This window comes from Notamacropus eugenii, chromosome 6 (genome assembly GCF_028372415.1).
Source record: "Notamacropus eugenii isolate mMacEug1 chromosome 6, mMacEug1.pri_v2, whole genome shotgun sequence".
NCBI lineage: Eukaryota > Metazoa > Chordata > Mammalia > Diprotodontia > Macropodidae > Notamacropus > Notamacropus eugenii.
The window spans coordinates 316,638,006-316,661,657 of record NC_092877.1 but is presented as its reverse complement, the minus strand read 5'-3'; the positions used below and the strand labels follow the sequence as shown (position 1 = coordinate 316,661,657).

Genomic DNA, 23,652 nt, shown 5'->3' with positions numbered 1-23,652 from the left:
AATGATTTTATTTCTTACTTTGTGTATTTGTTTGATTTTTTGGTTGGTATTGTCATGAAGTTTATTCTAAAAACTATTTTAGAAGAATTTCCTTCTATTCACTTTTATTTGACATAGGTCTAGAAATGCTAGCAATAACCATGAGGGAAAAAATAACTTAAAACAGGAATTTTGGCAAAGAGGAGCCAACATTATCGCTATTTGTAGACAACATGATTTGCTTAGAAAACCCCAGAGAAGAAGCTATTATTAATTCAATAAAGTAAAATGATCAGTGTTTCTACATATAAATAACCACACTCAGAGGGAAATTATAGGGAAAACCCATTCAGAATAAGGACAAAATGCATAAACTACCAATTTAATAATACATACTCCAGGATTTTATAAACGTAAGGGAAGACCAATCTTTACAGAGCTAATCCTATACCATTCAAACTACAAAAGAGGTGCTTTATAAAACTAAATATGATAATTATAAAATTCCCTTGGAGGAGCAAAAGGTGTAGACTCTTATGGAACATAAAGAAAACAAGCAGTCATGGAAGGAGGTTAACATTTCCAGACCTCAAATTATATTATAAAGCAGTAATTATCCATTATTACACCATTTAGTACTGGTTAAAAAATAGAAAAGTGGACTAATGAAACAGATGAAGTAAGAATCAGAAACAACCAAACACTGTAAGTCAGTGTACAATAAACTTAGGAGCACAAATTAAACTAAACTAAACCATTAAACCATTAAACTGATCTTAACTGTAGAGAAAGCTGGAAAGCAGATTGGCAGAAAAAAAGATGTTTAGGGCAACATCTTAGCCAATGGAACAATAGACTTAAAATGAATGAATATGTGACTTGAGTATAAAAGATCACATCATTAACAAATGAGAAGAGGGCAAAATCAGGTATCTCTCACAGGGAGAGTGGGCAGCTAGATGGTGCAGTGGAGAGAGCAGAAGTCAGGAGGACCTGAGTTCAAATCTCACCTCAGACGTTTGACACTCACTACCTGTGTGACCTTAACCCCAGTTGCCTCATCCTGGGTCATCTCCAGTCATCCTGAGGAATATCAGGCCACTGGATTCAGATGGTCTTGGAGTGACCTGCACAGCCCTCCCTCACTCAAAACAAAGTCAAGTGCAAGTCATGTCATTATTTCTCTGATGGCACGGTCTTCTTCGGCAATGAAGGACAAATACATACACACAGTTAGGGAGAGAATAGTTCGCCAAACAAGAGACAGAAGAGATCACAAAAGATGAAAAAGATAATTTTAATGACATGAAATTCAAAAGCTTTTGCACGGACAAAGTCAATGTAGCAAAGATAAGAAAAGGATCTATCAATAGTGGGAGTGGGGATGGGACATACAACTTTTTGTCAAATATTTCTTACAAGAGTCTGCTGGCCAAGATATTAAACATTAAAACAAATATATAACTAGGAACTGTTTTTTAGCAGATAAATGGACAAGGGTTAGGAACAAATAATTATCCAAAGAAAAATCACAAAAAAAATAACAGTCATTTGAAAGATTATTTCAAATCACCGGTAAGAAGAGATTTGCAACTAAAAACAACTTGAAAGTTTCACTTCTTATCTAGAAAACTGGTAAAAGAATAAGTCAGTGGTGGAAAAGCTATGAGAAGACAGGCATGTGTACACACAGGGAGTGGAATTGTGAATTGATCCAACCATTATGAAAAGCAATTTAAAATTAAGCTAAGAAAATGACTAAAATGTCTCTACCCTTTGATCTAGAGATTCTAGGGGTAGGTGTATGCCCTAAGAAGACTGAGACAGAAAGAATGGGATGGTATACAAAAACATATTCCTTTTTTTTTTTTTGTGGTAGCAAAGAACTGGAAACAAGGTGGGTGCAAATGAAGCAGAGAATATCTAAATAAACTGTGGCATATGAATGTAATGGAATATTTTGGCAGTAAGAAATGACTAATGTTAAGTATTCAAGGGAACATGAGAAGATATATGTGAACTTATACAGCAGAAAATAGGCAGAAAACAATATATGATCATAACAATGAAAATGAAACAAAAAATTTCAAAAATAAAAATGTAACTGAATGTTGCATAATTATAATGACTAACCTTGGGCCTTGAGAACCCAGGAAAGGAAAGGAGCAAACTGTACTGATGTGCAGTGGGTACATCAAGTACCTACTGTATACCGGGCACTGTTTTTAGCCCTGAACAAAGATCTCATTTGATAAAACACACCTTCCTCTCTTCATGGTGGAAGGAGATTATGAATATAGAATACTGAATGTGCTACGATGGTTGATATATTGGTTAGTTTTGCTAAGCTTCTTTTCTCTTTCCTTTTTAATATTTGTTGCAAAGAGTGACAAGCCAAAAAGTCTGTTTTTATCCTAGAGGCAGTAGGGAGCTATGGAAAATTTTTGAGTGACTTAGTCAAAACTAGGATGATTATTTTGGCAATAATGGGGAGGATGAACTGGAGGGGTGAGAAGTTAGAAGTGGGAGACCAATTCAAAGGCAAGAGGGGAGGAGAACCTGAACTAGGGTGGTAACTATGTGAGTGAAGAGAAGGTGATAAATGGGACAGATGTTATAGAGACAGAATTGATAAAACTTATCAACTGATTGGCTCTAGGGTAGGGTTAGAGAGAAGTACAAAATCCAGGATGACTCTGAAATTAAGAACCTCTGACCAGGGAGATGGTGGTGCCTAGAGACATATAGAGAAGTCTGGAAAAGGAGCAAGTTTAGAGAAGATAGAGTTCCATTTTGGACATTTTGAGTTGGAGATGCTTAGTAGATTGTTGGGGCCCAGAAGCCAGATGAGAGCTCTCTATGGCTATCTAGATTTGGGAATTATCTTCAGAAAGATGATAATGATATTTATGGGAACTGAGGAGATCACCAAGAGAGAAGGAAAGAGTGCCCAGAGCAGAGCCTTGGCAGGGACATTAATCTTTGGAAGGTGAGATATGGATGATGAGGCAGCCAAGAAGACTTTGAAGCTCCTTTCAGGTCTTTCTGGATTTTGCGCTTCTGTTGCTATGTGCCTACTTCTTTTCCCCAGGCCCCTCCAGGGTTTAGTCCTTAGGTTGAGTGTCTAAGTTGAGAGTTAGGCTGTGGGATCCCATCCTCCCCTATGAAGTGTTCCTTTCCTCCTGGGGAAGTCAGCCTCCTAAGAACAGTCATCCTTAAGATATACACTCATTCCTTCCTGATCTCTAGCTGAGTGGAAAGTCTGGTTTATTTCAAGAAAGGGAGAAAGAAACAAAGGGAGAGACACCCTAGGAAATGGAGAAATAGGAAAAAGACTAGATTGGAGCCAGATCTCCTGGCTTCCTTCATCCATTCTGCCAGAGATTGAAGTGTAACTCATCTGCTCCTAACCCTCACTTTCTCTCATCTGTAAAATGAGGATAATAACAGTACCTATCTTGCAGGGTTGTTATAAGGATCAAATGACAATAGTTTTAAAAAGCACTTAGCACAGTGCCCACCACATAATGGGCACTGTATAAATTCTTATTCCATTCCCTAATCCCTATAAGGTCCTATGACTCCTTAGGATCTAAAGAAAGCACTGCAGGGCCAGAGAACTTGGTATACACACTGGGAGTCATGAACAGATATGGGGAATACAATGTAGGCAGCCTGATTTTAATCACAAGAAGACATGTTAGTAAGGATAGCAAGTGTCCAGAAGAAGGCAACAGGGATTCTAGACTGTGTCAGAAGAGGATTGGTTGAAGGAACTAGAGATATTTAAGCTAGGTAATAAGAGACTTAGATGGGAACACAATTGTCTTCAAATATTAGAAGAGCTGTCACATGGAGAAGAGATTAAGCTTATTTGCTTGCCCTTAGAGGGTGGAACTAATAAAGGTAGACTGAAATTGCAGAGATGACCTGGAAGCAGGGTAAGAAAATTTGCTAATAAACAGTGATGCCCCAAAGTAGCATGGGCATCCTTAGGAGGTAGCAGGCTTCTTTCACTGGAGGTCTTTGAGAAAGAGCTGAATGGATCACCTGCTGAGATGCTGAAGAGGGGAGTTCTGTTCAGTTACATTGTTTTTCCTGATAGAATAAAAGCTCCCTGCGGTCAGGGACTGCTTCATTTTTGTCTTTGTATCCCCATCTCACAGTGCCGGCATATAGGAGGCACTGAATAAGTGCTTGCTGATAGATTGATTCAGGTACTAGTTGGATTTAATAACTTCTGAGGTACCCCCAAAATTGCTGGGATTGGCAGGGGTATCATAGGGTAGCAGGAAGAATCCCGGGGAAAGTAAGGCACAAATGTAGATATAATTGGAGTGGGGGAGGAAACTGCCAGATCCTGGAAATCATGGGAAATCTCTCAGATGCTCTCAGTTCACCCAAAAACCCCACTCCCATATTCCTCCCCAAAGATGGTCTTTGGCTACTCACGTAGGAAGGACTGGAGCGGTCAGTGTGTGGCATCAGAACTGGAATGTCTTTGTGTATCTGCCTAGCCCTTGAAGCCTTCCCTGAATTCTGCTGTCTGTCTGGACAGTGACTCATGTCCACCACCACCACCCAGAGCCTCTAGGAGGCGTGTGTGTGTGTGTGTGTGTGTGTGTGTGTGTGTGTGTGTGTGTGTGTGTTTGGGGAACTCCAAAACCTTGTGAAGGAGGAGTAGGGGAAAATGGAGACTGGGAGAAAACTAGAGGAGCAGGGTTTGGGAAGGAGAAGGAGCAGAGAGACACTGAATTACAGTGATGAAAGAAATAGCTTTGAGGAAGGAGTGGAGGGGGAAGTTGGGTTTCTGGGTTTAGCAGAGTAGAAGAATGATGGAAGGTAGAAATAGCTAGTGTGGTATAGTAGAGAGGACATTTGATCAAGGAACCCAGTGATGAAACCAGGTCTGCTCCTTAAGGACCTGTGTGATCTTGGGTCTTTTATCTCTCTGTGCCTCAGTTTTCTCACTTGTAAAATGAGGGCACTGAGTTAGAAAACTAAGGATCCATTCTATGTAAGTCAAGTCATTAAGCATTCACTATATTACAGTAGATAGAATACTGCGTCTGGAGTTAGAAAGACTCATTTTCATATATTCAAAATTGACCTCAGATGTGTGACCCTGGGCAAGTCACTTAACCCTGTTTGCCTCAGTTTCCTCATCTGTGAAATGAACTGGAGAAGGAAATGGCAAACCATTCTACTCTCTTTGCCAAGACAAAAAAAACCAAACAAACCCAAATGGGGTCACAAAGAGTCAGACACAACTGAAATGACTGAACAAGTACAATAACAAATGTGTCAGGCACTTTGCTAAGTACTAGGGATACAGAGAGAGGCAAAAAACAGTACCTGTCCTCAAGGAGCTCATAGTCTTAACACGGGAGACGACATACAAACAACTATTAACAAACAGGATACAGGCAGGAGAAATTGGAAAGGGCAATCAACAGAAGGAAACATTAAGGGGGAATCAAGAAAACCTTCTTCTACAAGGTAGGATTTAAGTTGAGACTTGAAGGAAGCCAGGGAAAGTCAGGGAATCTGAAGGCAGAGACGAGGGAGAGCATTTTAGGCATGAGAGGTAGCCAGTGTAAATACACAGAACTGAGAGATGGATTGTCATGGGAATAACAAGGAAGCTAGTGTTACTGTGCTCTAGAGTATGAGGAGAGGAGTAAGGTGTAAGAAGATTGGAAAGGTAGGAAGGGGTTAGATTATAAAGGGCTTTAGTAGCCAAACAGATGAGTTTATATTTGTAACATATAAATTAGTAAGTGTAAATCCTATGAATCCAAGGGAATAATAATGACCTTTTGAAGGTCTCTCCCTGATGTCTATTCATTTGCTTAAAAAAAAAAAGTATAGGGCGCTGGTCCTGGATTCAGGGAATCCATCTTCCTGGAGGGAAGACTTATCTTCCTAAGTTCAAATCGGACCTCAGACACTTACTAGCTGTGTGACCCTGTTTGCCTCAGTTTCCTCATCTGTAAGATGAGCTGGAGAAGGAAATGGCAAACCACTCCAGTATCTTTGCCAAGAAAATCCCAAAAAGATCAAAAAGAGTTGGATATGACTGAAATAACTGAACAACATCAATATATATGCCATCTCTTCAATAGATAGATGGTCAGAAGATATAGACAAACAATTCTCAAAAGAACTGAAAAATATTTACAACCACATGGAAGAATGCTCCAAATCACTAATAATAAGAGAAGTGCAAATCAAAACAATCTTGAGATTTCATCTCACACTGTACAAAATGACAAAAAATGGCAACAGTCAATGTTAGAAGGATTGTGGAAGGATGGATACACTTATACGTTATTGGTGGACTTGTGAAATGGCATGGCCATTCTGTAATGCAATTTGGAATTATGCAAATAAAGTTAATAAAATTTTCATACTTTTGGAATGAGAGATGCCATAATGGATTTATAATTGAAGGAAGCTATTGATAAGAAAATCCTAATATACTCCAAAGTATTTATAGTCGCATTTTTTTTTGGTGGTAGTCAAGAATTGGAAACAAAGTTTCATTGTTTGGGGAATGGCTGTACAAACTGGGGTACATGAATGTATTTGAATACTACTACACTATAAGAAATGTATGGGATGACTACAGAGAAGCATGGAAAGATCTGGGTGAATTAGTACAGAATGAGAGAAGCAGAACCAAGAAAACAACATACACAATAATTAAAACAACGTAAGAGATAACTATAAAGAATTTTAAAAATCAAAAGTTAATGAAGCAAAATTTTTTTTAAAATTTATTTAACTTTTAACATTCATTTTCACAAAATTTTGGGTTCCACATTTTCTCCCCTTTTGTCCCCTCCTCCCACCCCATAACACCAAGCGTTCTAATTGCCCCTGTCTGCCAGTCTGCCCTCCCTCCCTCCCCACCCCTTCCCTTTGGAAGGCAAGCAATTCAATATAGGCCAGATCTGTGTAGTTTTGCAAATGACTTCCATAATAGTTGTGTTGTATAAGACTAACTATATTTCCCTCCATCCTATCCTGTCCCCCATTACTTCTGTTCTCTCTTTTGATCCTGTCCCTCCCCATGAGTGTCGACCTTATATTGCTCCCTCCTCCCCATGCCCTCCCTTCCATCATCCCCCCCACCCTGCTTATCCCCTTCTCCCCCACTTTCCTGTATTGCAAGATAGGTTTTCATACCAAAATGAGTGTGCATTTTATTCCTTCCTTTAGTGGAATGTGATGAGAGTAAACTTCATGTTTTTCTCTCACCTCCCCTCTTTATCCCTCCACTAATGAGTCTTTTGCTTGCCTCTTTTATGAGAGATAATTTGCCCCATTCCATTTCCCCCTTTCTCCTCCCAATATATTTCTCTCTCACTGCTTGATTTCATTTTTTTAAGATATGATCCCATCCTCTTCAATTCACTCTGTGCACTCTGTCTCTATGTGTGTGTGTGTGCGTGTGCATGTGTGTGTGTGTAATCCCACCCAGTACCCAGATACTGAATAGTTTCAAGAGTTACAAATATTGTCTTTCCATGTAGGAATGTAAACAGTTCAACTTTAGTAAAATCCCTTATGACTTCTCTTTGCTATTTACTTTTTCATGCTTCTCTTCATTCTTGTGTTTGAAAGTCAAATTTTCTTTTCAGCTCTGGTCTTTTCATCAAGAATGCTTGAAAGTCCTCTATTTCATTGAAAGACCATTTTTCCCCTGAAGTATTATGCTCAGTTTTGCTGGGTAGGTGATTCTTGGTTTCAGTCCTAGTTCCTTTGACTTCTGGAATATCCTATTCCATGCCCTTTGATCCCTTAATGTGGAAGCTGCTAGATCTTATGTTATCCTGATTGCATTTCCACAATACTTGAATTGTTTCTTTCTAGCTGCTTGCAATATTTTCTCCTTGACCTGGGAACTCTGGAATTTGGCCACAATGTTCCTAGGAGTTTCTCTTTTTGGATCTCTTTCAGGTGGTGATCTGTGGATTCCTTGAATACTTATTTTGTCCTCTGGTTCTAGAATCTCAGGGCAGTTTTCCTTAATAATTTCATGAAAGATGATGTCTAGGCTCTTTTTTTGATCATGGCTTTCAGGTAGGCCCATAATTTTTAAATTGTCTCTCCTGGATCTATTCTCCAGGTCAGTTGTTTTTCCAATGAGATATTTTACATTATCTTCCATTTTTTCATTCTTTTGGTTTTGTTTTGTGATTTCTTGGTTTCTCATAAAGTCATTAGCCTCCATCTGTTCCATTCTAATTTTGAAAGAACTATTTTCTTCAGTGAGCTTTTGAATCTCCTTTTCCATTTGGCTAATTCTGCTTTTGAAAGCATTCTTCTCCTCATTGGCTTTTTGAACTTCTTTTGCCAATTGACTTAGCCTATTTTTCAAGGTGTTATTTTCTTCAGCATTTTTTTGGGTCTCCTTTAGCAAGGTGTTTACTTGTTTTTCATGCTTTGCTTGCATGTCACTCAATTCTCTTCCCAGTTTTTCCTTCACCTCTCTAACTTGATTTTCAAAATCCTTTTTGAGCTCTTCCATGGCCTGAGCCCATTGGGTAGGCTGGGATACAGAATCCTTGACTTTTGCATTTTTCCCTGATGGTAAGCATTGTTCTTCCTCATCAGAAAGGAAGGGAGGAAATGCCTGTTCACCAAGAAAGTAACCTTCTATAGTCTTATTTTTTTTCCCCTTTTCTGGGCATTTTCCCAGCCAGTGACTTGACTTCTGAGTGTCCTCTCCACCCCCACCTCGCCTCCAGATCCGCCCAGCCAGCACTTGGGGTCTGAGATTCAAATGCTGCTTCCCAGCCTCAGGGCTTTGGGCGGGGGCAGGGCTGCTGTTCAGTGTGAGATTAAGTTTAGGTGCTCAGGTCAGGGTAGGGCCGCCTCACGGGCTCTGTTCCCTCAGGGGGTTTATGCAGAGACCTTCAACAATGGATCCCAGGTCCTGCCTGCTTGGGGAACCCCGGTCTGCTCCCACCTCCGCTGGTGCCTCCCGAGGGGGCCTGAGTTATGGGGGCACCCCACTCCCCTCTCGACCTGCCAAAGAGACCCTCTCACTGACCCTTGTCACCTGTGGGTGGAGGGACCTGCACGGCTGCTGGAGATTCCGTCCCTGAAGCCTGCTTGGATCTGCTCCTTTCGGCGACGCTGAGGCAGGGTTGGGCTCTGCTCCGGGTCCGGGGCGCGAGGGACCTTTTGCGAGAGGTTTTCAGGCTCTCTGGAGCAGAAATCTCGTCCGCTCCGTTCTGTGACTTTCGCTGCTCCAGAATTTGCTGGTGGTTCTTTTTTTTTTACAGGTATTTTATGGGCAGTGGGTTCGGAGGTAGCGTATGTGCATCTTTCTACTCCGCCCCAATGAAGCAAAATTTTAAAAGATCAAGCAGTTCTTGAACGAAGGGATAAGATAAAACATCTCTCCCCCCTCCCATTCCCTGGTAGAATCGAGAGGTTCACAGGTGTTACACATAACACATGTTTTCAGATCTTTTCAATATATTGATTAGTTGAACTGAATTTTTTATTCCCCTCTAAAAGAAATACTGTTAGTGATGTAGGATGGCTCTTTGGGAAGGAGAGGAGGAGGAATATTTAGGTAAACTATTGTGATGTAAGAAACAGAAAATATCAATAAAAACTTATTTTAAAAAATAAAGTACCCATTCATTTATATAGTAAATTCACTTCTACTGGTTCTTGCTCATATCCACTATCACCACCAGGTGGCGCTAAGAGCTTGGGATGCCGCCACCAGCACCTTCATCACACACCTTTCATCCAGGTGTGTGAAACAGGAGGATGGATAATGGTTTTGTGGAGAGAGATCGGACCCTCCCCTCAGAAATATGGCCACTTGGAGGGAACCTAGGTGTCCTGCTTCTTAGTGTCACCTTCTGAAGTTCATTTCTCCTTCTCCTTTCTCCAAAACTTTAGACTGATTAGGAAATGAAGTCCCGGGAACTCAGATGATGAGCTCTGGGAAAGGTACTCAGGAGGGTTCACTTGTTTTCTGATTCCCACCCCAAAACCAGACTCAACTTCCTGATAGGAGGGGCTGCCCAAAGCTTTGCCAGAGTTTTATACACTTGCACTGAGATTGTTCGTACTAGGAGAAAAGGTGCAAGCGCTGGTGGGGATTTCCAAACATTTTAATAAGACAACAGGAAAAATACATAAACAGAGGAGGTACACAAGATACTCTCCCCTTTATAGGGGAGTAAAGATATTCTGAGTTAGGGGTTCTGCTTGCTACTTTTTCTTTTGTTTCAGTCGTCAGTCAGATTTCCTGACCTCATTTTGAGGTTCTCTTGGCAAAGACCCTGGACCTTCTCCAGTTTATTTTACAGATAAGGAAACTAAGGCAAACTGAGTTAAATTTGACTCTGTGACCTTATTTGGCATTTCCATTTCCTTCTCCAGCTCGCTTTTTGTTGATGAGGAAACTGAGCCAAACAAGGTTAAGTGACTTGCCCAAGGTCACACAGCTAGTCATTGTCCCAGGCCAGATTTGAACTCAGGAAGATGAGTCTTCATGCTTCCAAGCCCGGCTCTATCCGCTGTCACTCAAACATTTCAATGTTCTCATCCTTGGGGACTGGATTAGTTGATTTCTGAGATTCCTTACAGGTTGTGTGATTCACAAGCCTTCTATATAAGCCTGATTTGTCCACTTCCCTTGGAGAATGTCCTCCTATCTCTTTCTGCGTCTTCTCTCAGTGTTTCTGTCTCGCTGGGTGTCTTCCATGCTTCTTGCCACCTAGCTCAGTGGGTCATTCTCATAAGGTCATAGATCAAGGACTGCAAGGTATGTCAGAGGACATCTAGCCACCTCATAAGGAAACAGGATCCTGGGGGTTGAGTGACTTGCTCAAGGTCACACACAGTGGGATCAAACCTAGCTCCTCCGATTCTAGAGCTAGTTCTCTATGTCTCTGGCTTCTGCAGGTTCAGTCCCCGGCCTGTGCCTGGCCCCTCAGATCGCGGGGTCTAGCTGGTTATGTCTCCCCATCCATATGCTGCTGCCCATTCTTGTTTCCAGGGCACACTCCCGGTTTCCTGGCTGTCCTTGGAGAAGGAGGAGGGGAGGAAGGTCGGGCCAACCTTCTGTCCCGGCAGTGCTCCTAGGATCGGAGCCACCCCCAGCCCACTGAAGCCCGTGGGGGTTGGGGGCACGTGGTGATCCGCGGACCAGTCTAGGGCGGGGAGGTCCGGGTCCCCCGCTGCCTCTCCCTGTCCCGCCCCCTTCGCTGAGGCTCTCGGACTGATGGGCTGCACGGTGAGCTTGGTCTGCTGTGAGGAACTGGATCCTGGACCCTCGGGGGTCCCCCAGCTCCCTAGGGGCCCACCGGATCTAGGGCACTGCAAGCGCCCAGCCCCCTGTAGCTCAGCGAGCCCTCAGAGGAAAAAGCGACTGCTGGGGGTAAGCTAAGGTTCAGTGGAAGGCAGACGGGGCAGATGCCAGTAGGGAGGGACTGGTATTTGTGCTTGTGGAAGGCGGGGTGTGCAGTACATGTTTGTGGCTTCGCTGGGACAGCTCTAGGACAGGCTAATGAGATTGTGTTGGGACTGAGGGAGGACTCTACCTGTTTGAGCACAGGACAGTCTCCTGTCCTTCGGGGACCTCAGTTTCCTTATTTGTAAAATTAGAGCTTTAGATTAGGTGATATCTAAGTTTCCTGTCACCCAAAATGTGTTTATGATTGCTTTGGGAAGGGGCATGGGGGCTAAGCCAGTGGAAGGTGGAGTAAAGGGTGTGTGTGTGTGGGGGGGGGGGGGGTCATGTCACAATCTGGGCCAAGGGAAGGAGCCTGGGCCCCGGACTAAAAATTTAAAGGGTGAAGTGCAGTGTGTGTGTGGTGTGTGTGTGTGTGTGTGTGTGTGTGTGTGTGTGTGTGTGTGTGTGTGTGTGTGTGTGTGTGTGTGTGTGTAAACTTTTGTTGTTAGTTTTTCCAGGACTCTGTCTCAGGCCCTGTGTACCCAGAGGCAGTGTACTGTGTGGGGGAGCTGTGGACAGTGACCAGACTCTGGCTGGTAGAATTGGGTTGGGGGAACTTCTAAGGCAGAAGGGCAGGCTGATGGGCAGAAAGGAGACCTGGCAATGAGATGTTAGTCAGCTGGATTCTCATGTCTTCCTTCATTACCAGTGGAGGTGAGTCTTGGGATCTTCACTGAAGTGAGGTGGATGTTAAAGGCCTGAGCCTGTACAAATGATATTTCTCAGGGATTTGGGGACAAGGAAGGAAGCTGAGGTATGAGGAACAGTATTTATGTCCTGAGAACACTTGGGCTGGAATCAGATTTATTGAAGGGAAATGCTTTATGTCTGGCATCACCTTGAGTGTCCAGTGTCCCCTCTTTGCCATTTTCAGCAAAGGGCATGGTATTCAGTGAGTCAGGGGCTTGTATACTTCTGATCTTGGCCCTTTCCTAACTCCTCATCTTTGGAGGAAAGATTGGAACATTGAACCATGTCGTTGCAGAGTTGGAGTATGGATTGTTGGTACTGAAGGCTAGGGTGCCCTGGGGTTCCTCTCTCCACAGTCAGAAGAAGCAGCCTACCTGGGTGGTAGAGGTAGAGGTCCCAGAGACTGTTGGGAGGAAGCAAGGCAATCCCTAACTACTAATCAGAAACCATCTGCTTTGCACTATTTTTTTGCAACTGCAGTCTACCTCCCCCAAAGAAATCATGCATTCCCCAGACCTGTCATGATCCATCCGAGAACCCGGATTTCTAGCTCCCAACTTAGGGAGTGACCACAGCAGGGGCTGAAGCCAGACGTCTAGGGAGAGGTGGAGAGGTCAGGTGACTGTCCCTCTGTGGGTTGCTCAGGATTCAGAATGAATAACTTCAGGTAGAAGCTTTGGAATCAGGCAAGGGGGCCGAGTGGACTGAGTGGGGTCTAGAGAGGAGAATGGTAAGAATTCAGGAGTCTATTTATCTTCTGTCTGACTTGCTGAAGCAGGAGACTGGGGAGGATCTGAAGGGGCTTATGACAACATTTTAAGATTATCAAGCTTCCAACACCCTTGGCAAAAATGGATCTCCTTTTCTTTTTCCCGGTGCAGTGTAGACTTCCTCCTAGCCTGTACTAGTAGGTAGTCTCTCTCCTACAAGATTTCCAGGAAAGGCAGGATCATCGATCACCCCCCCTGGTTGACCTGTCCCCTGCCAACTCAAAGAGTCCTCTAAGTCCATTTCTTCTTATTTGATTTCCAATGGAGATAGCCTAGGTAGGCCCTAGTCACTAGGGAGAGGCCTTCCCCCTCCCCTCTTCCAGCAAGTTCTTAGGGACTCCTTGATCTTTGCCTGTTGAACTCTCAGGAGTTCTGGGCCTTTGGTTTCTGCTGTGATCCTTGGGTGCTTCAGAGATTCTATCTCAAGCTCCCTTTGCCTGCTATCTTCATTTTGGGGATCCCCTCTATTGTTGTTACAATTACTATCTGCTTCAATCTGTGTTTCTATCATGGTCTTCCTATTTTTCTTTCTCTTTTTCTGTCCCTCTCCACATAGACTTTATTACTCAATTTTGCTTTGATTCTGCCTCCTTTTTGCACCTCAATTGTGGCCAGCTTTGAAGATCCAGTGGTTCTAGATTTAGAGGACCTCAAGGGGTCATTCAGGACAACCCCTTCATTTTACAGGTAAGGCTAGGGAGCTTAAGTCACTTGCCCAAGGTCACACAGGTAGTGTCAGAGGTGGGATTTGAATCCATATTCTCTGACTTTGAGCCTATACTTTTTCTATCAGGGTACATTGTTTTTCACCAGTGAACAGGATAGAAACCAGTTTGTTTATCCTCAGGAGTCAGCGTACTGCAGAGTTGGTACTGAGGCAATGAGGAAAATTAGGATCTATTTGCAGGAAGGTAAGCATCATTGGAGAAAAGGGGATTGAGAGGGGAGTGGCAGTGGGGAAGGGTAAGTGGGATTGATGTGTTGGAGAACATGTGGGTTTGGGTGTAGGGGTGAGGGGTGGGATGGGGTGAGTCAGAGAGAGACAGAGACTGAGAGACAGAAACAGAGACAGACAGAGACAGCAGAGACAGATCCAGAGAGAAGGGGAGGAAAAGAGGAGAGGAGAGAGAGAGGGAGAGGGAGAGTAAGAGAGAAAGAGAGAGAGAGAGAGATAGACAGAGAGACATAGAGAAGGGGAGGGGAGAGGTAAGAGAAGAGAGAGGGAGAGAAACAGAGAGGTGAAACTAGAAGAAGAAGAAGAAGAAGAAGAAGAAGAAGAAGAAGAAGAAGAAGAAGAAGAAGAAGAAGAAGAAAGTAGGAGAGGAGGAGAGCGGGGAAAGGGGAGAGGATAGAAAAGAGAAAGAGGAGGGGGGAAGAGGGAAAAGAGTGAGGGGATAGAAGGGATGGGGAGAGGACAGAGGGGAGAGGAGGGAGGAGATGGAGCCTGTCTGCATGAGGTTGAGCTGCTTACAGAGCAGGTCTCCTGAGAGAAGCCCAGCTCCCTCCCCTATGACTCATGCCCAGCTTTCATCTGCTTAGACTAAACCCCAGTCCAATGTCCTCTGCTACCCTCTAGGATGGCTGTTTTCAGTTTGGTCTAGCTGCTGTTTTCCTTGCCCCAAGGCTTTATTCCTTCACCCCAAGCTTGCCTGCTCTTACTTTCCTGCCGCCAAACCCAAATTTTAGCAGACTCAATCTTGACAAAGCCCAGAGAATTCTGAACAACAGCCTGGGTTTTCAGTTCTTGTCATTTCTCGTGGAGGTGAAGTGAGACCCCAAACTTCTGCTTTAACTGCCTTTCACCATTCAGTTCTGTCAGCTCTGGCTGCCAGAGTCGGACTTCCCCTTTCATCCCTCAGACCACACTACCCTCTCTTTCCTTTCCTGCCCAGGCTACCCCTCTCTTTTCCCACAGACCACAATGCCCTCTCCTTCTTCTCCCAGACTATGCAATCCTCTCTCCCCTCCCCTCTAGCCCATACTGCCTATTCTCATGGAGAGACCACATTGTCCTCTTTTCTTACTGTGTGGGCTTCGGCTTAACCTTAATTTCCTCGTCTGAGAAATGGAAATAAATATTTGTACTCGGGGCTCTTTCTAGAAACCATTGAGATGATGAATGTAAAATACTTTGTAATGCATAAAACTTTACATAAATTCTATTTAGCGTCATTCTTGTTAGTAGAAGGAATATTTTCTTTTCTCTCCTCCAAATCACAATTCTATTTTCCCTATTCTCTCCTGGAAATTCTTTGGGGGGCTTTTTTGTCTTTAAAGAGAGCCAGACGTTTTGGTTACCCCAAATTTATTTGTTAGAATCTGCATGGTTACTCCTGGTGGATGGAGGGATGCCCTCTCCTAGAAGGGCACAGGAAACCCTCCACTGTATTTAGCTAATTCTTCTTTCTCACTCTGAATTCTCACTCGCTCCATTGGGAGTGCCAGCCTGCCTTGCTGGCAGTGAAAGGAGGGTGGGGCTGCCCCATTCAGAGTGTGCCTGGCAAGCCCTCCCCAGAACCATTCCCGCTAAACTTTTCCAGGGGTATATGCCAAGGGGCCCCAAGGGGGGCATCACCAGGTGCCAGCCTCAACTCTCTCCCTCTTTACCTCCTCCAGAGACAAGCAGGCACTTGTAGGACTGGTAAAGGTATAGACAAACAAGGAGATATGGGACAGTTCCAGAGATTTCTCCACACCTGCTCTCAAGGTCATTGTGTCTGTTTTAGCCCTATTCTTCCCTTCCCCCTTCCCCCACTTTAGACTTGGCAGCTTTTTAGTTGTTATCTAAAATAGGGGATATTATTTTGAATGATCCCCAGCTAAGAATATTTCCTTACTCCTCTCCTTTCCTCATCTGTGCTCGCACCTCTCATAGTCAGGAAGTTCTTTTGATTATTTAACCTAAATCTGAACTTTGGGTCTGTTTTCTTTTGTAGTGTTCTCAGTTCTCACAGAATTATGACAATTATGACATTTTAGACTTGGAAGAGACCTGAGAGGTCATCTGGTCTCTTTATTTTACATAATAGGAAACTGAGGCCAAGAAATGACTTGCCAAATGGCATGAAAGTAGCTGATAAATGAGATCTGGAATTAAGGGTCCCGGTCTACTGATTCTCAGTTTGGCTTCTCTCCACTAACTTTATCAGTGGGACTCATGTTGGGGGAGCCAGTGGAATCTCCACCTACCATGATTTACGTGTAGCTTCTGGAGGGAGTGCAGAGTGGTGAGTGGGGGAACTGGAAGAGTGTCATTTTCTGAATCACACATCCAGAGGCAGCTGTCCTGGGGAGGGAGACAACCATGGGCTGAAGCTCAAATGAGTCAGCTTTGGATTCTATTACGCTTTGGCCTGGATAGTTAAGGGATTGCATCTTGTGTTTTGAAATCTTTTACTTTTATATCAGCTTTACTTCCAACTATATCCCTTCCCCTCCTCTATCCAGAGTGCCATTCCCAGAGAGTAAAACAATAAGACAGAAAAACAAAGCTATTCAGCAAACCCAAGCCTAAGTCCATGCAACATTTTGTACTCACAGTCCCCCTATCTCTACAAAGATATGACAGATGTTCATTTTCTCATCAGTTTCCACTGTTCTTTTCATTTGCATTGTTACAATGCATTGTTATTATGTATCTAGTTTTCCTGGTTCTTCTTACTGCACTTTGCATCTGTTCATATCATCTTTCCGAGCTTTTCTTTATTCTTCTAATTCATTGTTTCTTGTGGTGGAAGAAATTCATGTACCACCATTTGTTTAGCTATTCCCCAGTTGATGAGCATCATTTTGTTTCTGCTGTGTTCTACTTTGCTATTGTAACAAGTGAGGCCATGCACAGGTTTCTTTCTTTCTTCCTTTAATTTCCTTAAGGAAATGGGATCTTTGAGACAAGGGGCACAGGTAATTTAATCACTTCCTTAGCATAATTCCAAATTACTTTCCTGAAGGATGGGAAAATTCACAGCTCCACCAACAGCACATTAGTTTGCCAGGCATTCCAGAGTTTCCTCCAACATCCATTACTTTCATTTTAGTTGACCCCACCTTGTGCATGTGTGCATTTTAAAAACATGTTTTGTTTATGCTTTTAAAAAATACGCCATTTGAATATTTGAATACATCATTCATGATTCCTAAATCTTTTTTTCTCCAAATTAAATATTCCCCAAATCCATATTGCACCTTACCTTCCTGGGCCTCCTTTTCTGCATGTGCTCCAGAGGTATGAGTACAGTTGAATAGTCTAAGGTATCAAACTAGAAGGCAGATATGTGGCATAGTGGATGGAGTCTTGCCTAGGAGTCAGGAAGACCTGAATTCAAATCTTGCCTCAGATATTTGCTAACTAAGTGACCCTGGGCAAGTTATTTCAACTTTGTCTTAATTTCCTAACCTGTAAAATGGGAATGAAAATAGCACTTACTTATCAGGGTTGTTTGTGAGAACCAAATGAGATAGTAATTGTAAAATACTTAGCACAATGTCTGACCCATATAAAACACCATGTCAATGTTAGTTATTATTATATAATAATATTATTATTATTATGTAATATATAATCATATTATATAATATATAACTATATTATATAATTTATATAAATTAAATAATATATATTATTGTTACCTTCTTACTAGCTGTGACCCTCAGTTTTGTCAGCCTCGGTTTTCTTATCTATAAAGTGGGGCTAATGATAACAACTATCTCCCAAGGTTGTGATGACAAAATGAGATATTTGTAAGGTTTTTTTGCAAGTGCTTTGTAAATGCTAGCTGCCATTATTATTTTATATTAGTCATCTTAACTGGGAGATCTGGTCTTCTAATGGAGATGTGGTTTTGTGGCCCACTTTTAAAACACTACAATTTTTTCTACTAGGTCTTTAAGCTCTTTGAAAACAGAGATAATATTTTATCTCTCTGTCTTATCTCCCCTATCACCTAACACAGGGCTCTGCATATATTAGGTGCTTCATTAATGTTTAGTGAATGAATGCTTCAGTTTGTCAATATCCCTATTAAATTTGGTGCCTAGAGCTAGATACTACTAATAGTAACTAACACTTGTATATTGCTTTGAAAGCTTTTTACATATGTTATCTCATTTGAACCCCATCATAATATAACCTTGTGAGATAGGTATTATTATCTCCACTTTATAGATGAAGAAGCTGGGGCCAAGAAGGTTAAGGGATTTGCCCAGGATCACATAGCTAGAAATATTGGAGAAGATATTCAAACCCAGGTCTTCCTGACCCTAAGTCCAGCACTTTCTCTGCTGGCCCACACTGGTTCCAGATGTGGTCTGACCAGCGTACAGTGGGACCAGCTTCCTCATTCTGGAGGTTGCATTAGTTTTTATTGTCATTATTTTCAATTTTAAGTTATGTTGATGCCTGTTGCTTTTACATCACAGGCATTTCTGGGATCAATCAACCAAAAATCATTTGCTTATTATCGGGCTTAATAAAATGCTCATTATATCCCAGGCTGGCTCTGGGGATACAAAGTCAGAAAATGAAATTATTCCTGCTCTCGAGGAGTTTAAATTCTAATGTAGAGACAACATATGCATACATACAAATATGGAATAAGTATAGAAAGAAGAATTCAGAATAAACTTAGAAAATAAATACAAGTTGTTAGAATGGGAGGGCACTAGACACTGAGAGGACCAGGAAAAGTTTCCTGTAAGAGGTGGCTTTTTGTCTAAGTGAGGAATTCTAAGAGTTAGAGCAGATGAGAAGAGAGAGTAGTCCAGCTGCCACAAAGTCATGGAGGCAGGAGATTGAGTGCCATACTGGAGTAACAGAGACAAAGCCAATCTACTGGATTTGTGCCTTGGCTAGTCGAGGGTTCAGGTGAGATAAGGTTCAGCAGCTCTAGTCCATCTGGTGATATGTGGGACTACAAGACTTTTCCATATGCCTTACCATTCTGTGTCTGAAGATCCTCTAGGGCTCCCCATTTCTTCTGCCTCTGTGTCCAGCTGTACTTCTGCTGTTGTTATAAGACTATAGCCTATAGACCACTGCCATCAATGCCCTTGGAACTCCTAGACTTTTCCATTCACCCTACAGCTAAATTTTCTTATGTTTATGATCTTCCCCAATTAGAAGGTGAACTCCTTGAGGTTAGGAACTATCTTGCTTTTTCTCTTTGTATCTTCAGTGCTTAGTCCAGTTTTCCATACATAGTACATACTTCATTCATCCATTTATTCATTCATTCATTCACTCATTCATAGTTTATTTAGCCTTTTTAGTCATTTATTCACTCTGTTCCTTCATTCATTTGATCCCTTGTAATAAGAACAAATAAGCAACAACATTCCATACAATTCCTGCATTTGACAACATAGACGCTTTTCTGCCCTAGAAATCCCTATCTTGGTCCAGAAGAGGAGATATGTTTCATCATCTCTTCAGTGACTTAGGGTAGGGCTCCCTTGAGGACCTTGTCATTTACCTCATTAGCTTTCTTGCAGGTAGCCCCATTGGACTTGTGGCTCACTTTGAGATCTCTGTCCATTAAGACTGCTGAGTTGTTTTCACAGGGATGACACCAAATCTCTTCTCTCTTAGATGGGTATGGTGAATTTTATTTTATTTTTTGCACCTAAGTGAAGGCCTTGCCATTTTTTCTCATGATGAGTTATTGCTTCAATCAGCAACCACTGCAACTGACAGAATCTTTTTGAATTGTCCTATGGTCTTTGAAGGCACTAGCTTACTCCTTTTGACTTATCCCTCTAAAGTATTAGCCAATGAGGCCCACCTGTTATGTCTCCAAGGAAAATTTTCATTTTAATAAATTTTAAAATTTCAACAATTTTTCATTTTTCATTTTAAAATTTTAATAAAATTTTCATTTTAATTCTGGAATGAAAAGAAATGGTAGAATTTCAGCTACCATGTTAGGGGATGGAATTTTTTATTTGCTTATTTGGAGGCCTCTAGTAGTCTTATTTAACAGCTGGGTGGAGGAATGAATAGAGCTCTGGGCCTGGAGTCAGGAGGACTGGAGTTCAAATTTGACCTCAGACACTTAGTAGCAGTGTGACCTGGGGCAAGTCACTTAACCCTATTTGCCTCAATTTCCTGATCTGTAAAATGAGCTGGAGAAGGAGATGGCAAACCACTCTAGCATCTTTGCCAAGAAAACCCCAAATGGGGTCATAAAGAGTTGGACACGACTGAATGATAGCACCCCCAAAAAATAACCCCAGTAGAGGATTAAGGCCACTTATTCTACCTTCCAGTCCTGGTCTAGTCTCTCTGATTTAGTGTTTATAAGAAAATGAGGACATGGGAAGAGGGAGAAGAATTAGGAAGGGCGCAGGGATGATCTGGCCTTGTCCTTTAAGTAGAAATGGGGATATTTAGCATTTGCCAGTTAGAAAAGGTGGAGGTGCATTCAAGGGGAGGATGACTCCCTATTGCCTTCCCCTATTTGACATCCAAGCCTTTCAAAACTTGATCCTACCTTCCCTTTCCCATTTTCATAGACATTTATTGGACAAAATCACTGTTATCCATCTCCCTGTTTCCCTTTGAAATGAGTGACTTCTTTTCTTGGAATCTTCAAGACTCAGCTCAAGCCCCTGTTCTGCTCCCCAAGCCTCCCCACCCAGTTACCTTGTTTTCATTTTGTATATAACTTGCATATTCTTATTTATAGACATGTCTTCCCTGATAGAAGGGAAGCTGTTTGCAGACAGAGAATATTTCATTTTTCTCTTTGTATCTCTAGTGCACAGCAGTAGGTGCTTGACACTCCCCCATTCTTCCCTTGCTGTTTGTTCTTCCTGACCTTCCTCTTGAATAAGAAGACCCCAAAGCAGGCCTGTTGCCTTTTGGTTTGGTTGGCATGTATGCCAAGAGTTCTTGTCATTGTGGGCAGAACTCCCATGGTAGGGGCAGACAAGCTTAGTCAACCTCTTAGGGGAATCCCGTTCTCAGAATCATGTTTGTAAATGCATAAAAGAAAATACATAGGATGATGAAAGAAACCAATTATATTGAAATATAGTTATCAAAATATTAAACAAATAAGTTTAGAGACTCCAGTTACAAACCTCTATCTTGAAAGGTCATCTGCTGGAGAATCAGGAGACAGGACCTCAAGTCTGATGAGACTCTCTCATCAGAGAGCCTAGTGAGTAGGAAACAGGAGTAGAAGAATGTATGACCTTGAGTAAGTTATTTAATATCTCTATGCCTGTTTCTTCGTCTATGCAATTAAAGAGTTAGAATCAATGTCTTCTAAGGTCCCTTCAGTCTCTAAATCTATCATACTTTTATGACCTGGAGAGCTGATGGTTTATATTCTGGTTGCCTTGCCCTCTCATTCCAGAGATGTGGAGGAAGATGAAAGGGACATCCAGTTCTCCCAAATTGAGGATTCATTGTTTATGGGACTCTGGTGACAGATTTCAGTAGAGTCTGATTAGGAACAGACCTCAGGCATGACACCTCCCTCTAATTCCAGCCTGAGTTTCTCCTCTGTACCATTGTGTGACTTGGTGTTACTTGGTGTGACAAGGTGTGACTTGGAGTTAGGGTCTTGTCTCTTTCAAGAAGTAATAGGTTATATACATCAATGAGATTTTCCCTCTTTCCCTTACTCCTTAGTCTGTCTCCATGGCCCCAAAGCAACTTGCCCTGTATTATTCACAGCCTTCTAGGGTGGGTGGTGTGTGCTCAGGGTGGTAGTGGGTAGAGGAGTGGAGGTGTGAATACAGGATGGGGAAGAGAGTGCTGGGATGTCTCTGGAGACTATAGAAGAAAAAAGAAAAAGATACAGAAACATAAAGAAAGCCCTAGAGATGAAGGTGGTAAGGAAGAATTTGCTTGATCTAGGTTTATGAAGTCTTTTTCCCTTGTCTTCTCTCATTCTTTCCCCAAATACTCTGAGGAGGTGTAGCAGCAAGCACCCTGGTATACACAGGAGGAGCTGCTGCACAGGTTCTTAGATCTGCTTTTCTACAAGGAAAGCAACTTTTGAGGGGTCAGCAATCTTCTTTAATCACATATACCAACAGAGAAAATACAAGCAGAGAAATAAAGACCAACAGACAGAGCTTCCAACTGTCTGACCATAAGTAATAACATACATCACAGATCAACAGACAGATCCAGCTGTCTGACCATTACATATGTACATTGTTATCAGAGAGAAAACCACCAACATCTGGGTTTTCAAAGGAGGGGGCTCCTTAAAAGCTACCCAGAGTCTCATCTGATACAGGAACCTTCTTCCAAAGAGTAAGCCCCCAAAACAAAACCTCCACTCAGAAGATATATATACTTTCAGAGCTGGAGGGCATCATAACCCTTGTGGCCCAGTGTCTCATTAGCAGTTAACAAAAGATGTGGACCTTCCTACAAAACAAGCTTCCCCTAATCAAGTTTCCCTTAATGGGCTCCACCTGAGGCCTGTTAATGGGTGGGGAAGATATTTAACTCCCATTAACATTACATTAACATTACAACAGGTTCTTGGTGTTTCATCTGGTGCTGGGCTGGAGGGATCTTAGGACAGGGCTAGGGAAGCAGTCCTGAGGCTCAGAGAAGTGGGTGGTTGACTTCTTTCAGACATACTCAAGACTCTTGGTAAATACTGGGCTAAAATTTCAGCAAATGATGAACAGATTAGATGGCAGGAAATCCTGCACTATGGAGAGATTAGTGGGAAATCAGAATGGGTCCAGCAATAGTGTGAACTGGGGCAGCAGTATGTGTTTGACACAGGAGGGCAAGATGGGACCTATCATTTACCTCCTGTCCCAGCCCAATTCCGTACCACTTTCCAATGACACCTCCCTTCATCTGTTCTCCAAACCCTTCACTTGCAACCTGGAGGAAATGCAAGGGAGGAAATCATGCCCCACCACTCCCAGCCTGCATAGTTCTCTTTTTCCTTAAATCTAGGGTGCAGCCAAAGGTGGCCCTGTTGAAACCTAGGCACATTCTTCTAGGTTCTATTGGTGAAGCCTTTCATTGCTTCTCCAATAAGTAGCCTGGGACTTGGTGTCTGTACTCTTGGTGTGGTAGGTGTATATCTAGGTGGAGCCCAGCTGATATTATCTAGCCTGCAGAGATGGCATGCCTAAGTTAGTATCAAGGGTGCTGGAGGTGGTAGGTTAGTTTTTCACACTGAGTTAGGAGTGCCTTTCTCACTTGTCTGCTCTCTCAGGGAAATCCCTCTCTTCTTCCTCTCAGCCCCTAGCTACTGTTATTATAGAACTCTTGGTTGGCAGCAAAGGAGTTAAGCCAACAACCCATTGGAGCAGTGGGCTGGCCCCTTGCCATGTCCTTTCTGCTCCACTGGCACTCAGAGGAGTCGTTCCCCAGCCCCAGGTGTAACCCACTCAGAGCCGGATGGGCTAGACCTGGGGGTGGGGGTGGGGGTAGGGATGAGGGGTGCTGGAGTGGGAGGATGGGCCCATGGTTTGTGTGGGTTTTAGGTTCTGCCTGGGAAGGTCTTTGTTCTCCTGAGGTGTTGATGAGCAGGGAGGGGGGGGTGGTAACAAGTCTGCCCTGTGAGTGCATGGAGATCCCTGAGACCCAGAGCTGTGCCACAGAGTGAAAGGTTAAGTTAGAATTTAGGGAGGTGTTGTTTTTGGCGTAGGTCCCCCAACACACACCCGTCACATGCCCCTGACCATGGGTATGCTGGGGGTGGGGAGTATGTGTGTGTGTGTGTAGATGAGAGAATG

At 42.8% G+C, this 23,652-nt stretch overlaps 1 protein-coding gene across 12 annotated transcripts in view; it reads left to right on the top strand.

Annotated features, from left to right (window-relative positions):
- Window positions 1-11,231: 11,231 nt before the first annotated feature.
- The window catches only part of TNS1 (tensin 1), a 316,581-nt gene continuing 304,160 nt past the window's right edge, over window positions 11,232-23,652 (top strand). For 10 of the 12 annotated variants that reach the window (XM_072617751.1, XM_072617750.1, XM_072617741.1 and 7 more), the window contains exon 1: window positions 11,232-11,395. In XM_072617751.1, the coding sequence (XP_072473852.1) occupies window positions 11,240-11,395 (156 nt within the window). In that variant the 5' untranslated portion in view covers window positions 11,232-11,239. The remainder of the gene's footprint in view (window positions 11,396-23,652) is intronic. The other 2 variants (XM_072617732.1, XM_072617749.1) reach the window with 2 other exon arrangements.